This window comes from the organism of the source record quoted next, unplaced genomic scaffold (genome assembly GCF_019419815.1).
Source record: "Pyrus x bretschneideri cultivar Hongxiangsu unplaced genomic scaffold, Pyrus_bretschneideri_v1 Contig4, whole genome shotgun sequence".
NCBI lineage: Eukaryota > Viridiplantae > Streptophyta > Magnoliopsida > Rosales > Rosaceae > Pyrus > Pyrus x bretschneideri.
Window position 1 is genome coordinate 5,195,415 of NW_025999723.1, and position 13,309 is coordinate 5,208,723.

Below are 13,309 nucleotides of genomic sequence, written 5' to 3' on the forward strand. Positions count from 1 at the left end.
GTTTGGTGTTGATCCTCTGTCGATGTTGGACTTATAAGCTTGAAATTTGATTCCTAACGGTTAATGTTTCTCGGTCTGTTTATTTATGAAATTCTCACTTTCAATAAAATTTTTTTTAACTCTAGTCGTGTTCGTGTCGACACGGGGTTGACACTAACCCGACCCTTTACACCAATTGCCACGCCGGGCATTGACCACCATCAAAACTCTCTCACCCTCGCCTTTGAAGCGCGTCGGCCCCTCCATCCCTTCCCTCCTCCAGCTTTGTCCAAAGCTGCATCGCCGAGGAAACAGAGGAAGAGAGAGAGAGAGAGAGAGAGAGAGAGATCGGCCTCTCCATCCCTTCCCTCCTTCAGCTTCGTCCAAAACAGCATCGCTTAGGAAACAGAGAGAGAGAAAGAGAGAGAGAGAGAGAGAGTTTTATTGCAAAAGGGCTAATCAATCAGCTTCTTCTCTTCCGAGTCTGACAACCAAGATAATGGCCGAGTTGACCCAGGGCGAGGTGGTCTACTCGCCCAAGACTCTTCAAGTCTGGCGAGCTCTGCTCAACTGGCTCGCCTTCTTCTCCCAGATCTTCTTCCAAATCCTCCGAGCTCTCGGTCACCACCCCCTCCTCTCTTCTTCCTCCTCCTCTTCCGCTTCTTCCGCCGCCTTCAAATCCCTGCCCGTCGAGCCGCCGGAGAACGACTCCCCCGCCGCCTCCGCCGTTGAAATCGCCGACACCCCCGATTCCGATGACCCTTTTGAAAAGCTCACGGTGCGGTTTTAAAATTTACAAACTTTCTATTTTTTGAATCCTGTTTAAATTTTACCATTTCCATGAATTCGAATTGCTTACTGAAATTATTGTTCTTTTATATTAATTCAGGAAAAAAATTTGATTTTTCTATACATAATCCAGCTGAATTGAGTGTTTGATATGAATTTGAAGCTTCTATGGTTCTGGTTTAGTCAATGAGAAGCAGAATTAGTAAAGGCTAGTTTGGGAAGCACTTCTGCTCAAAAGCATTTATGCTAGAAGCGGTTTTATTATAAACATGTCCAAAACTTTATTGAAAGTCCAAGTGCTTCATGGAAAAGCCTTGGAAGTGCATCTTGTGCTTCATGAAGAAGCACTGGGCTTCTATGACCCAAAAGTGCTTTTGAGCTTTCTGCCAAATGAAGTCAAAATTGCTTTTCGTTATCAGAAAGCAATTTTAGCTCTTCCGGAAGCAATCCCAAACGGGACTTAGTAATGGATGAAAACGGAAATTCAATGGAGGGAGGAGAGATCAGAGAGGTGGGTGTGTAGAGTGTTTACTTTTTTTGGATGTGCTGACACTAAAGACCTGCAGGTAGTTCTGGACCTGGATGAAACCCTAGTGTGTGCATATGAAACATCCAGCTTGCCGGCTGTAGTTCGAACTCAAGCAACCGAAGGTGGGTTGAAGTGGTTTGAGCTTGAATGCGTATCTTCCGACAAGGTGCTTTTTTCTTATTTAGGTTGATTATCTTGCATTCCTTTCGAAAGATGAAAGTTTGTTGACATGATTGTGTTGGGGTTTGAAGGAATGTGATGGAAAACCGAAGGTCAATTATGTCACAGTCTTTGAGCGTCCGGGGTTGCATGACTTCCTAAAACAAGTTAGTCAGTTTGCAGAGCTTGTGTTATTCACTGCTGGTCTTGAAGGTTTGTTTATGACTTTCCGATCTTTGTTTCTAATTTCTCTTTGGCCGTTCCCTTTTCCTGTAACTGTTTGGGATGCTTTTTTTTGTATGGTTACAGGTTATGCTAGACCACTTGTTGACAGAATAGATGTGGATAATCTGTTCAGTTATCGACTTTATCGGCCTTCAACCACCAGCACGTAAGTTCTGCACCTTGTATTTTTGATCTAATAGCTGTTGACATGGAAAGCCTCATGTGGAATTCTATCCAATATATCCACATAGGTTTCGTTGAAAAAATAATATGAATGTCTCGATTTGATACCTGTTTCATTCTACTCCTGAAATTGCTTGATCAGCTATTGATTTTGAGACGTGACAGTGGTTTAGCACTTTATAGACACTGGAACCTTACGGTCATTTGTCTCGTGTCACCGTCTCTTATGTATATAGCCACCATATATAGTTGGCTAATGAATTGCAGCACTGTGAGCATAAAATACATATATGAAGAGTGAACAGGTTTTTGTATGGATGTAACATTTTATATCTGATTTTGAAGTTTTACGTATTCAGTAAGATTTTGTGTTGAATGCCAGCGTATCATATGATTCTCAACAGATATCTATACACTTCCACACTCTTTATGTTCTTAAGTTTTATTGTTTCAAGTCTGCATTCCAACGTTTTGATGTTGAGTTTCGGGCGACTCATTGGCTCCGTTGGTATGTTATAAACACTTAGTTTAAATAACCTGAGTACTGTTATTGGAGAATTCAATCCTTAGTTTGGTAAAATCTCTAATGCTGGATGAATACAGGGAATACCGGGAGCATGTGAAGGATCTATCTGGGCTATCAAAGGATATGCGGCGAATTGTTATTGTTGACAACAACCCTTTCAGTTTCTTGTTGCAACCTTTGAATGGAATTCCATGCATTCCATTTTCTGCCGGGCAAACACACGACAAACAGGTAGAGCCGTAGAAATTTCATTATCTTGCTGCAACTTTTGAAATTTCAGCATTTAACTTTCTCGGTAATCTCTTTTTCATTTCCTCGTAACCTTGCTGCACAGCTTTTGGATGTTCTTCTTCCACTCCTCAAGCAGCTCTCTCTGCAGAAAGATGTGAGGCCCGCCCTTTACGAAAGGTTTCACATGCCCGAATGGTTTCAAAAGCAGGGGATTCCTTCAACTGCGTGGAAATAGTAGATTGTAAGGGAATTCCCCATTCTTCTTCCACGCAATCCTCGGTAGTTATTTTGTTCAAGCCTCAAGGCAGTGTCTCATCAACAGACTCCAAGTTTCTGTACAGCATCTGTGTGCTCACTGCAATTTGTTGATACAAAGCTGTGTTTTCGCCAGAGGTCAAGGTGCTGCGTCTCACTATCACACGAAAACCATTGATGTACGTAGATTTGTTAAGAAATCTCTGATTCTTGTGTAACTATGTCTATATGCTTGCACTTCTATTCAACGTCTGTAATATTTTTTATTTTTTGTGAAATTGTTGCCAACAATTCTGTATGTTCCCCGTAGTGTAATGAGATTTATTTGTCGTTGACATATCGCACGTTGTATCAAGAAATAATACAAATGTCAAAGGGTTCCGAAGTGTGTAGTTCAATTCTCTCGGGGCCGGCTTTGAGGTTCTGAGGACCCTGTCTGAATCCCGTCGCTAATGTGCATTTTTGTGTTCACATTGAGTGATACATAGGAAGAAAATCAAAGGTGGTCCTATTTGCTAGCCTAGTGTAATTGATGGTAACCCTCCTTTACGACCAGGCAACTCTAACCCTAGCATGGAGGCTAAACAGTCTCACCTAGTTCCACCAGAAAGAACATGAATGGACCTAACTGCAGCCCAACTGCTAATCAGCCTAATCTCTTTAATCACGTAGGCTAAGGAAAAGGGTCCGGGCCTAACTAATCTCGCAGTTGATCGAGCGTTTATTGTTAGCACAACTCGGATAGTACAATCGAGAAGGGGTTTTACCTTACAGCGAGGGATATGTCTCACTTTTCTATCTCTATCATCATGTAATCGAATTATGTAAAAGCGATACAGAAAAATGAGAATATATTTTAGTTACACTCGAGAACTGTCTGAAATCGGTGGTAAAGTTAATTCGCCCAAAAGGCCTTCACCATATCTTCAGCTTGCCCTACTTTGATCTGAGATTATCTGGCACAAAAAGGACACCCAATTCATGGCCATATCTGACAGTTTTGCATAAGCTTCTTTTTAGTTGTTTCGTTGTTAGTGCTAATTGAGGATTAGCCAGCAAATCCGACATCACGTTAGGTACTCCTGTTTATTCAGCAACCAAAAGCAAGGACATGAAGGTCTGTGTCGTTCACTTTTTCTTACTCCATGGCAGCCTTTCGATCTCTTTGATTATTTGTATTTTTCTGTTAGTATTTTATCTTCCTTTTTGCCTTGAATTGGCGTTGCCCCTAATTTAAAAAAAAAAAAAAAAAAAAAAAAAACTAATGAACTTACAAACTTTTGGCACTTGCTGACAATCTGTAACCGTAATGGAGGTGACTCTACTATTGTATGGAATGTTTAAAATATTTGTATCCGTAAAAATATCGATATGTAAATTTGTGGAAATATCGATATCGATATCAGTTGCGTTCGATGAAAATTATGGAAATTTGCTCAAAAACAAGGGAAATTTAAAATTAAACTTTAGGGAATGTTAAACACTAGTTAAAACAAAATATAAAAAATTTCTGATATTTAATCAATATGTTGAAACAATTAATAAAATTAGATATACAAAATCAAATAAATATTTAATTTTTTTATAGTGTATATAATTTTTTAATGCAAGATAAAATTGGGGTTACAAAATATTTATTGTGATAATAAAACGCTCTCAGTTCAATTCGGTCGAATGTGGGTCTCCAAAACCCGATGTCGTAGATATCGACAAAATCTGTGATTTTAGCTCAAATTAAAGAGTTTCCTCGATATGAGGTGAAGTTTAGACTTCACTCCCTTCATTTCTCTAATTTTCCTAATATTTCCATGAAGATACTGATCGTATCGAATAAATTTCAAACACTAATTGCATATGAGTTTTATTTATATTAAAAGACGTGTAAATGTGCTAGTTTTGTGTCTAGATAACATCAACCTAATGACAAATTCAAATGCAACTCCTTACCACTAACATTACGATTTAGTAATATCTCTTTCAACTCTTAATTGGCAGATTTCATGTTCAACTTATTGAAATGACGATTTTAATACTTAATTATTGAAACACGCATTGTATGACTTAAACCAAATCTCAGTTTTTTATTTACTAATGCCAGGCTTTGAAAAAGGTTGTCGTCATTGTCGTGGATAAAGTAAAATACATGTTTAGTCCACAAATTTCAGTGCCATGGCATGTTAAACTTGCCAAACGCAGAGACAAGCTGAATCTTGATAACATGGCTGTGCTACCCCGAGCTTTTGTTCTGAGTTCCATCACCAACTTTTCTCCAAACTTTCTCATCATCCTCGTCATCACCTCGTCAAACAACTAATACATAAGAATGTACTTCACCCGAAAAGGCCAAATTTTTATCATTATGCTTATATGATTAATTATATATATAATGGGTTTTTTCTTTGTACAAGACTTCCAGACGCATCGGTTCGCAACCTTTTCTCACATTTCACTTCATTTTCATCCGCTTGGTTGATTATTCAAAGTATTAAAATCACCATCTAAACTGAAAATAAACAAAAAGTGAGGTTTTCTCAGCGTGTTTATAGCATGGAAGAAGAAAGTCATGTTCGCAAAGAGAATTTCAATAAATTAAGATTATGTTGAGGGGCATTGGGATCAAGGTGGTTCCTGGATCACTAGGAGTTCAGGAAATATACAAGTCTTTCAAGGACCATTTTAAATGTTTAGTACAGATTTTTTTATGCTTATTCAGTGTTTGATAAATTATCTGTTAGGAAAATTTCGACAAACTACGACGATAAGCCCAATACGTATTCGACGAAATATTTTAATAAATAAATTGGTCTTTTTTTTATCACGCCTCGCGCTCTATTTCTACTTCAAAAAAACTTGTATTTAACTCTGAAACCTTCTAAGGCTCGAAGTCTGAATCCACCACTGTTGCAAGACTTGGCCGGTCAAGGTTTCAATGTAATGTCAGAATGCAACAAATTGGGACTCTTTTGAAAAGTATATGAGAATAATTGTAATTTTTAAAAAGAAAAAACATGATTAGCTTGGCAGAGAATAAATAATAATAACAAAAATAATCATCGGGACCAGGGTTTATTTGTTTTTCAATTCTTTTCCTTCCCAATTCACTCTGAATGACAACTATCTAGTTTCTTGAAGAAATAAGCAGCCTGACACTAGGTTTCCTCCACGGTTGACACTTTTTTTTTTTTTCATTTTTTTTTTCTGTCTGCTGTTTCTAACGAAGCTATTGAGTTGTTTCCAATGGAACAGGATCCCTCCTGAGTATAAGGTGGGGATCCTCCTGACCTGATTATTTGGGTTTTTAAAATTTGATCCAACGGTTATAATAATTATAACTTTTAATGGATCTCCCTGTTTGTAGTCGTTTGATCAAAATTTAAGAACCCAAATAACCCGGTCAGGAGGATCCCCACCCTATGCTCAGGAGGGGATCCGGTTCCGTTTCCAATTTCAGTGTTTTGATTAAACAAGTCTCTTTTGAGCTGTTCATTAGGAGATTCCTAAAGTTTATATAATAATAAAGAAATATAGGGTCAAAACTCAAAAGAACCTTTTTACAACCTTATTTCATTAGTTTAGTTGATAGGCAATTGAATTCAGTGAGTTTGAGAAAGTGAGCAACATTAGAATGACAGAGAAGGACCGTCGGAGGAGGAGGAGGAAGAGGCAACTTGAGAGGCCATAGTAGAGAGGGAAAGGGCACGGCAAGAATATGGGGGGTGTCTCGGCAAGATTTTGGGCAAGGGGAAGATCTTTGAGTGCTAGGGTTGATCAGGAAATGGAAAGCCTAAACGAGTGATACCATGTAGAATTGTAAATGCATTGATTTCTATTGATAATACAAGGTACAAATATATATATTAGTCGATGACTTGTCGTATATATACTAGTTAATGACTTGTTGTACAAGTAAACCTAATCGCACAAGAATTTACAAGACCTAACCCAACGAAAATCCTAACCGTGCGTTCTCTTATACTTACAAAACCTACAACACAGAACCTGCTTATCATGCAGATTATGCGCGCACATATACTACCAACAAGTGCCGATATGTTTGTGCATAACTGCACGTCTCATGTCCGACTCACACTCATAAAAAACGATATTATTTATAGAAACTGTGATACAAAATTTGCATTATGCACACAAACTGCCACAACCAACGTAATGACAAGTCAGTCTCCTAAATTTTTTTGATTATGTGAGGGAAAGACTCCGTCAATTTCACACGTCAAAGCGTGGAAATGTGATTGGACAAGAAACTTGAACCTTCTTCTTCTTCTTCTTCTTCTTCATCTACGATGGTTTTTGAGATCTCAAAGATTCAAAAGAACAATGCAATTAATTAATGAGTTATCCTTAGTTTATATCATTTTCTTTGGTAATTAATTAGTTTATATCTTTTTCTTTGATAATTAATTAGTTTATATCTTTTTCTTTGATAACTAATTAGTTTATATCTTATCTACGCCATTAAATTACACCATGAACCCAATCACATTATTCAAACATTTCTGACTACATTGTAATTGGCTTGTAATTCAGTTGGCTAATATTATTTGCCCCTACACTCAAGGTCTTTTGTTCGAATCCTCTATCCATAATTTAATATAGATTATTTGTTACCCATAGTTTAATGTAGATTATTTATAGTTTGTAAAAAAAAAACATTTCTGACCATTAACATATGTTCACATTAGGTACAGCATTGGTTGGATATTTTTCTATATATATGATATGTTCACGTGGATATTTTTATATATATGATATGTTGACGTGTAAAAACAAAGATATATGCTGTATCATAAAATTTTATCTTTTAGTTAGGTTGTTGATTAAAAGGACTATTATAATCACCGATATTTAGTATTATTCTAGAAGAATTCGAGAATACAATCATCAATCATATATTAATTAACATTTTATGTTCAAACTTTTTATTCTTAAGTAATTAATGTGTGCTGTGAATGATTAAAAAAGAAAAAAAAGGAAGTTATATATGATACATTTGCAACCAAAACACCAATCACGATTCCAATACCGTCAATTCAGTTGCCTCTGTTTATATTAAACCTGTCAAATTTGGCTACCACCTAATTTATTTGGGGTCTCTATCATGACAATTGGTCTCTTGCTCGTAGTGTGAGGTCAGTGGAATTTGTGTTTGTCCCGAGAGATGGAAACCGAGCGGCAAACTCTGGCAGCATACGCTCTAAAAAAGAGAGGTTCTTATGTTTAGATTGTGTTGGTCATGAATTTCTTTTCAATATAGCAGAAGAACTAAACATTCGATTAGAATTTAATAAAATTTATATTTTGGATAAATAAATAAATAAAAAATCAAACGTATTTGACTATATTCTAGCCTAAAGAAGTCGCAAATTCTCGTTCATTTTCCTTTCCTTTTGTTTTCTTGGAATTTTTTTTTGTTTTGACGGTTATTTATTTATTTGTCTTTCTTTTTTGTTTGGTAATTTATTCTTCTTTCATTTATTTTTGTTTTATTCCTATTTCCTCCAACCATTTGCTCAATTAAAAAAAAAAAAAACCATTCTTTATTTTTTTGGCAGTTACTAATTAAATTACTAATTATGTTTCTATTTTTTTAATAAACGATATTATCTACACTAAGGGGATCGAGAATTGAGATAAGCCTCACAATGGACTAACAATAATGTGGTTCAAATTCACCTTAATCGAATCTAAGAACTCTTATTTACAAATGAAAAGGAATACCATTAGACCGTATACTAAGTGGTAATTATGTTTCTAATTCGAATTTTGAATTTTTAAATTCCTTGTTAGTTTTTTTTTTTCAGGTAAATAAATTCTTGTTATTGCTTTGAAGATAGGAATTGGGATTATCCTTAATGGAGTTACCAAAGCAGTTTTTTCAACCATAGATTTTGGTGAAGAAGAATCCTCTTAAAGTTCTTCACTTTTTCAGAAAATACCTTTTTTTGGGAATTAACTTGGCGGCTGAAGAATTCAGCAGCCACTCCTGCTTACACCCAGTTATGGGTGGACACGTGTCTAAGTTTTGATTAAAATAATTAGAACTTGGACCTACCCGTAATTAGGTGTAAGCATGAATGGCTGCTGAAAATTCAGCAGCCAAGTCTTGTTCCTTTTTTTGCATGTAACATGCAATCTGCACGTGTTTCACCTCTCAGGCACGTAATTCATATTTATTTGTCCCCTCGTATGCCGACCAAAAATTAAATAAAATGTTCAATCAAAAAAAAAAAAGAAAACAGAAAATCAAAGAACTTTGGTTATGTTAAAATAACTCAGGGTTATACATATACAAAAATTAGTTTAAAATCTAAATACTTATGGTTAACTTAACTGGTGAGAATAGATGAAAAAATATAGTACAACTAAGTTAGGTCAAATGTTTCAAATGTTCGATTACTTTTTATTATAACAAACAAACAAAACCGTTTTAGTTATCAAAATGATTCCCAATATCACAATACGTACCACGTATTCAAAAGCTGCAATTTTATTTTTGGTTTAAGAGACTGTAATCTACTTAGCACGCACGTGAGAATTTATCACTACAACTGAAATACAAATTTACCACCCTTGTATTAATAGAAATACAAATTTTTAATCGTTGAACTGTCATATACTAGTAGAATGGTATGTATATTTGAAAATAACTGCCAAATTTTGCTTATAATCTATTTTCTTTGCTACATTAAACCTTTTCTCCTCCTTTTCACCATATATACACCATTGACAATCTGAGATAAAATATTTTGTTCCAAATACGCTTCATCAAATTCAAAGAAAGTTCGTATCTGCAAATTAAATTAAAACTCGTTACGAAGGAATTCAAGCATTACTCAAGGGTTCAAACGATAACCATATACATTTTCGAGATGTGAAAGGCCTCTTCACAAAATACTTTACCAATTCTAAAAAAAATTTACTTTAAATTCCAAAAATCCGATGGTTTTTGAAATTCAAAAATTATTAAAAATGACTTATTAAAAATAGCCAGTTTTGAAAAAGTAACAACCAAAAAGGGAAAAAAATAAGAAGAAGAAAAGAAACGAATTATATATAAATGCTGTGAAACAACCCCAGAGTCTTTCATCAGTTTCTGAACTCCCCAAAATCTACTTGGATCTCTCTCCCAATCTCTCTCTCACGTCTTCTTCTGTGTCTGTCTGCGTGCATGCAACCCCCGAAAGAGCTCCTCCAATGAAGCAGACCAGAGCACGCCAACCCACCACCCATGCCGTCAATCCCCACTCCTTTCTATGACGAAACGACCCTTCTCCTCCCTTACCACCGCCACCTTCATCATCATCACCGCCACCATCCTCTTCGTCGTTATACCACCACCAGCTCATGCCTTCGGTTCCGGCTCCACCCTTGCCGTTATCTCCGCCTCCGGCACCGTCTGCGGTGTCGTGTCAGACCAACCGCGGCAGCGCATCGTCTGCTACCGCCGCGGACAAATCATCGCAGTCCAGCCCAACATCTCCTTCTCCGCCATCTCCGGCGGACGGACCTCTCTCTGCGGCCTCCGCTCTGGCGGATACAGCCTCCTCTGCTGGGACGACATCGCCTCACAAAACTACACCTTCCAATCCAAACGTCTTTACTTCAACAGAACCGTTACGTTGGAAAATCTCTCAGTCGGCGACGACCATATCTGCGCCAGAACCGTCGTCACAGGCACCATAAAATGCTGGCGGGTCGACGACGTGTCCGAATTGCCATCTGGGTCGGATCAATTCTCCTCGATTTCATCGGGGTCGGGTTTCTCTTGCGGAATTTCCAAAACCACCCTCCGGGTTCAATGCTGGGGCAGAGCAACTTCAATGGCGGAAGAAATACAAACCGGGTTCGGAAACATGACAATGGCGACCATCACAGCCGGCGGCTCGCACGTGTGCGGGATCAACACCACCGGGCTTATAGTCTGCCGGGGAAGCAATGGCGCCGGCCAATGGAACGTCCCTTCCGGCTCGCCTTTCGAGTTCTCTGCTCTGTCCCTCGGAGTAAACCACAGCTGCGCAATCAGAACTTCAAATCAAACTGTCATCTGTTGGGGAGGAGGAGGCCAATTTGCAATTAACCAAACAAATGGGGTGTCTTTTGAAGTAATTGCTTCTGGGTCGGATTTCGTTTGTGGATTAACCACCAGGAATTTTTCGATTGTTTGTTGGGGTCCGGGCTGGCCCAATCTCTCCGGTTTGAAATCAGGGGAGGAGCTCGAATTGCCCGAAATTCTTCCCGGTTCTTGTGTCAATTCCTCCTGCGGTGAATGTGGAATTTACCCTCAGTCCCAAAGGCTCTGTTTTGGTACAGATAACATTTGCAAGCCCTGTTTGCCTCAAATTTCATTGCCACCACCAGCATTTCCATCGCCGCCACCTCCGCAGCCACCTCCACCGCCACCTCCACCGCCACTGGCGTCAAGGCCGCGGCCCGCGGCATTGACGACGGGTTTATTGGTGTTTGCCATTGTGGGTTGTGTCGGAGCTTTTGCAGGTATTTGTACTGTTATTTATTGTTCGTGGACCGGCGGTTGTTTTGGGGACAACAAGATTCACAATTCAGTTCAGCCGACAATTACTAGAGATGCTAGCTCAAACAATGGTAATGGGATAACGTCAAACAATAGTCCCCCGTCGAGATCCTCCACCATCCGCCGCCAGGGCTCGAGGATCATGAGGCGGCAGAGGAGCGGAACATCCTCGAAGCACGCAGACAGGGCGGAGGAGTTTTCCCTGTCCGAGCTCGCGGCTGCCACCAATGACTTCTCAATGGAGAACAAGATTGGCGCCGGTAGCTTCGGAGTTGTATATAGAGGCAAACTGCCTGACGGCCGGGAAGTTGCGATCAAGAGAGGCGAAACCGCCTCGAAGATGAAGAAGTATCAGGAGAAGGAGAGCGCATTCGATTCGGAACTTGCGTTCTTGTCGAGAGTTCATCACAAGCATCTCGTGAGGCTTGTCGGATATTGCCAAGAGAGGGACGAGAGGCTTTTGGTGTACGAGCACATGAAAAACGGTGCACTTTATGATCACTTGCATGACAAGAACAATGTGGAGAGAAGCAGTAGTTTGTTAAATTCGTGGAAAATGAGGATCAAGGTTGCATTGGATGCCTCTAGAGGCATTGAGTATCTGCACAATTATGCCGTGCCGCCTATCATTCATCGAGATATAAAGTCATCAAACATCTTGCTCGACGCGAATTGGACCGCGAGGGTGTCTGATTTTGGGTTGTCGTTGATGGGGCCGGAGTCAGAGGTGGATTTTAGGCCAACGAATGCGGCAGGGACTGTTGGCTACATTGATCCGGAGTACTACGGACTCAACTTGTTGACCGCAAAGAGTGATGTCTATGGACTCGGCGTGGTGCTATTGGAGCTTCTGACGGGGAAGAGGGCAATATTTAAGGATGTGGAGGATGGGGGGACGCCTATAAGCGTGGTGGATTTTGCAGTGCCGGCGATTACGAAAGGGGAGTTGGTGAGGCTTTTGGACAAGAGGGTTGGGCCGCCGGAAGTGAATGAATCGGAAGCGGTTGAGCTGGTGGCATATACAGCAATGCATTGTGTGAGTTTGGAAGGGAAAGATAGGCCGACGATGGCGGACATTGTGGCGAACTTGGAGAGGGCGTATGCTCTCTGCGATGAAAGCCCTGGCAGCATCTCAAGTGGTGCAATCTCCATTGTCTCAGCAGAGTAGTAAAATGTGCTTCCTTCCCGTTAAAGAAAGAATAGAAAAGAAAAGTTGAATTATTTCTTCAATTTTTGTCAAATTTTTGGGGATAAATTGGATGGATTTAAATAAAAGATTTACCATTGGGGGTGTAAAAAGACTAAAGATTTAGGGGTTTCCATCTAACCTTGCTGTAGTGTAACATTTTGTAAACGCCAAAAGCTAGAAATATACAGCCTTTGCTTGCAATTTTCTAGTGTTGCCTAACTTTTCTCTCTTCCCTACATTTTACTTCTTCTTTGTGTGCCAATGCATTTAACTAGGGTTAGATCGTCAATAGAGTCAATCAAATATTGTTACGCCGTCAGTTATTTGCCACATAAGTTTAGTAGTGTCCGTAATATGAATGATTTGTCGATGGTCGATATATTTGTCGATGGATCAGCCAGCTACTCAGATGGTCTAATCTAAATATTTGTGATGTGATTGAACAAAGAATAATACATTTAGGTGGGTGTCCTTGTTGACACAGTCGCATGACAATGTTGTTTGGTAAATGAGTGGGCAAATGACAGTCAAAGAATGTGACACAAAAGTTTGGCTTCCCAAAAAACCATAGGGATTCCCATGATAAATTATAAAAGTGCTTTTTTTCTGCTTTTTGTGAAGTGATCCAAAGATTACAAAGCCTGCGGTTTGTACTTGAGAGCAGTAGCCGCTACAAGTAGAGCCCGCAGCGTCGCC

At 39.1% G+C, this 13,309-nt stretch overlaps 2 protein-coding genes across 2 annotated transcripts; both read left to right on the top strand.

The window, feature by feature from the left end:
* Window positions 1-392: 392 nt before the first annotated feature.
* LOC103958610 (probable C-terminal domain small phosphatase) lies at window positions 393-3,169 on the top strand. Its single transcript, XM_009370897.3, has 6 exons — window positions 393-757; window positions 1,335-1,463; window positions 1,549-1,669; window positions 1,766-1,847; window positions 2,468-2,621; window positions 2,725-3,169. The coding sequence occupies exons 1-6, from the start codon at window positions 479-481 to the stop codon at window positions 2,854-2,856; spliced, it is 897 nt and encodes a 298-aa protein (XP_009369172.2). The 5' UTR covers window positions 393-478; the 3' UTR covers window positions 2,857-3,169.
* A 6,853-nt stretch (window positions 3,170-10,022) lies between these two features.
* On the top strand, window positions 10,023-12,814 carry LOC103958609 (putative serine/threonine-protein kinase-like protein CCR3). Its single transcript, XM_009370896.3, has one exon. The coding sequence runs from the start codon at window positions 10,148-10,150 to the stop codon at window positions 12,590-12,592; it is 2,445 nt and encodes an 814-aa protein (XP_009369171.2). The 5' UTR covers window positions 10,023-10,147; the 3' UTR covers window positions 12,593-12,814.
* The last annotated feature ends 495 nt before the right edge of the window (window positions 12,815-13,309 follow it).